The sequence below is a fragment of the Pituophis catenifer genome, unplaced genomic scaffold (assembly GCF_029215685.1).
Source record: "Pituophis catenifer annectens isolate HBS135680 unplaced genomic scaffold, rPitCat1.0.hap2 SCAF_1, whole genome shotgun sequence".
Taxonomy (NCBI): domain Eukaryota; kingdom Metazoa; phylum Chordata; class Lepidosauria; order Squamata; family Colubridae; genus Pituophis; species Pituophis catenifer.
In genome coordinates, this window is record NW_027256881.1 from 235,606,921 (window position 1) to 235,610,511 (window position 3,591).

At 35.6% G+C, this 3,591-nt stretch overlaps 1 protein-coding gene across 1 annotated transcript; it reads left to right on the forward strand.

The window, feature by feature from the left end:
• Nucleotides 1–2,009, forward strand: LOC139310544 (olfactory receptor 5G9-like). The gene is made up of 2 exons (XM_070934723.1): nucleotides 1–56; nucleotides 1,172–2,009. The coding sequence occupies exons 1-2, from the start codon at nucleotides 1–3 to the stop codon at nucleotides 2,007–2,009; spliced, it is 894 nt and encodes a 297-aa protein (XP_070790824.1).
• The last annotated feature ends 1,582 nt before the right edge of the window (nucleotides 2,010–3,591 follow it).

The following is a 3,591-nucleotide window of genomic DNA, read 5'->3' on the forward strand; positions in this document are numbered from 1 at the left end:
ATGTTGTTCATCATTCTGGATGATGTTTCCAAAGTAATGAAGTTTCCTCATACTTTGTGAGCTGTCCCTAAAGACCGGTTAGGTTGAGTTTTGGCCTCCATTTATTTTCTTCTGTACATTTCTGTTTTCCTCTTTAGTTTGGTGAGGTTGCCATATCGTGTGGCCTTTACTTAGAAGCAGGTAATCAAAATATTTTCTATATTTATTCCTTTCCTTCTTTCTTTCTTTCTTTCTTTCTTTCTTTCTTTCTTTCTTTCTTTCTTTCTTTCTTTCTTTCTTTCCTTTCTTTCTTTCCAAATACTTTAAAAACAAAAATCTTTCACACACACACACACACACACACACACACACACACACAAATGCTCCTTCATCAATAGATAGCCTTGAGTCAGTCTCAGATACATCATCTTTGATATATGACCATTCAAACTTCCATTATAACACTTGAGAGATAATAAGAAACAAACAAATACAAAGAAACATATACAATCACTAATAACAGTGGGAACAAGTCGATGGTTGAAATAATTGTGTCATATAAGGAAAATTGTAGGTGTCCATTGGCATACTTCAACTAACATTATTTCAAATGTATTGCAACTTCTCAAAAATAAGCTAAAATTTTCAGTCATTGAATATTAAAAAGTTGCAATGCAGCTCCAATATCTATTAATGAGAATTAATAGAAAGTATTTGTTTAAGATCGGGAGTACTTAGGGAATAGCAAGGTTTCCCAATAGCTTTAGGATCTCTTGCACAAACTAAGATCAAAAGACAGCCAAGAAAATGCTATGACCAAATTAAGAAGACCTGGAGCTGGAAGATATCTGCATTTCTTCCAGGAAGCGAAGAATTTCCTAACTCATTTCATATAGAAGCAATCCACATACATCCAGAAAAGAAGGAATGCTATTGTAGATGTCACTGAGATCAGAGTCAATAGGTAAGTTTAGGCTGCTTGGGATTTTCTGGGTTTTATCAGACTAGTCTGAATATTTTAAAACTCGGTATTAAAAACACAGAAAACCTTCTTTATAAACATAATTCCAACATAAACTACTGATAAACCATTATGCTATATCATTCTGGGATGATTGGAAAATGGATTTATTTTCTTTTTCCCCCCACTATTTTTCAGCTAATTGAGGAATAGAAAAATAATAACCTGAAGGTTATTATTGGGAAATGCGGGCATGATTGTCTTAATCAGGATCAGTCCTCAACTCCACACACCAATGTACTTTTTCCTCACTCACTTATCCTTTGTGGATATCTGCTGTTCATCAGCTATTACCCCAAAGTTCCTATGCCATCTTTTAAAAGAGAAAAAAGATATTTCTTTTGTAGGTTGTTTTACTCAAATTTACTTTTATGGTGCATTTTCCACTGCAGAGTGTTTCCTCCTAGCTCTCATGGCCTATGACCGCTATGTAGCCATTTGTCACCCTCTAGTCTACTTGGTCATCATGTCCCAAATAAAATGTGTTCAACTAGTAGTTGTTTCCTACATTATTGGGCTCCTGCATTCTTTAGTACATATCATTCCTGCATCTCGGTTGTTCTTCTGTGGATCAAACATCATTAAGATTTTTTTCTGTGAGGGTCCTGCACTACTACAACTTGCCTGTTCAGATATCAGTTTAAATAATTCGTTGAAATTAGTATTTATTGGCTTCACTTTAATAGCAACAATCCTGGCTATTCTCACATCCTACACTTATGTCCTGATCACCATTTTAAAGATGCGCTCTGCCAAGGCTCGGAGGAAAGCCTTCTCCACATGTACATCTCACCTCATGGTCATCACTATTTTCTACGGAGGTCTTGCCTTTGTTTATGCACAACCTGGTAAGTCTCATTACACAAATCAAATAGCTTCTGTGTTGTATGTAATAGTGACTCCAATGTTCAATCCCTTGATCTACAGCCTGAGGAACCAGGAGGTAAAAGTTGCTTTCAGAAAAATTCTGGGAAAAAAAGTTGCATTCCTTTTTTATACCAAACACTGAATACCCTTAGAACTACAGTAACATATAGAAATATAGAGGAATATTTGTGTACATTAATAATTACCTGACATATTTATACTTGGAAGGCTACTTGAATGAATTTGTCTTCCTTTCATTTAAGGGAGTATTGGGTATTGAGTTTTCAGGATCTCATAATATAAGCCCTACCCCCAAAATAAGCCCCAGTTAAGATTGTCAGCCAGATGGATGCATTTAGTACCATATTTTCCCCCAAATTAAGACCTAACCAGAAATTAAGACCTAATGCCTCTTTTGGAGCAAAAATTAATATAAGACCCGGTCTTATTTTGGGGAAAACATGGTAAATGTTAATGATGCAACCTCAGTGAACTGCCTGGATCTATGTCTATATACATGTTTGTATGTCTTTGTCTGTTTGTGTTTCTGTGTGTGGTATTTTAAAAACCTTAGATATGATAAGAATGATGAGGCATAAAGGAACCAGAAAACCAAACTGGGACTATTATACAATCATAAAGAGAAAGACTGTGATTTTAAATCTTCCTGTTAAAAACAAATAATTTCAACCAAGGTTTGTATTTTGTGACATTTGACTCAATTATTGCTGCTTCAATTCATGTGCCATAAACATCTTGTTCCTTTTTGTAATAAAATATATACACAGGTGGCCTAGATTATGTCTTGTGTCTAGTTCTGGATTTTCTTTCAAGGGTCACTCAGTGACAGCTTCATGAAAAACCCCTAAATTGGAATCTTTTCACCCAAGTAATCTCAATGATTTAGTATCCACAGATGTTTGTGTAACAGGAGTGCATTCAAATAGAACACTAAGTGAAAACAAATATGGCAGTGTGGAAACTTGTGCTCTGTGTCTCTGAATTGAAATTCCCCATGCTGATCATTTAGATTGGTACAGAAGGGTCATTTTAAGGCTATGGACCACCAAAACAGAACTGCAAATTATTTCTTAGCCATTTCATACAGTATATGAATGTTTTGCCAATAGGTGTTTAATAAAATGAAGCATTATATTTTGTTTATTTTGGCTGGTAGAGCAGAATTTAATTATTCTTCCAGAACTTTACCTATACAATTAATAGCTTTTATTTCAGCTAATGGATTGTTACAACAGGGTAGGGATATAAATTCAATACCTATATGCTTTTTAATACCCAGTAATGATATATCATTTTAAAAAGCAACAATTATAACAAAGATGATGTCCTTTTTTCCTTCTTTTTCAACAAAAAGATAACTTTCTTTTTCACTTCCTTTTCTCCCTTCCAACAATCTCCACTCCCCACCCCCAGCAGGCAGGTTCAGAACAAAATTCTAACCTGGGAGAAATTGGAAGGGATCTATACAGTGGTGGGATTCAATTTTTTTAACAACCGGTTCTGTGGGTGTAGCTTAGTTGGGGGCACGGCTAGCTGGTCATGTGACCAAGTTGGCATGGCTATGTGCATAGGGACTACTCAGAGGGCTGAAAAAAGTCATTTCTGACTGGTCCTTGCACTTATGACCATCCTCACATTTCTGCCCGTTGCAGCATTCTTAACAACCATGTCAGTCATTTCACAACTAGTTCTCTTCACCACAG

What these genes read in the sequence shown, in the direction of transcription:
- LOC139310544 (XM_070934723.1), top strand. Translation starts at nt 1, where the DNA reads ATGTTGTTCATCATTCTGGATGATGTTTCCAAAGTAATGAAGTTTCCT. An exon ending in ATGAAGTTTCCTCATACTTT is followed by an intron (nt 57 to 1,171) that starts GTGAGCTGTCCC and finishes AATAACCTGAAG; the next exon opens with GTTATTATTGGGAAATGCGG.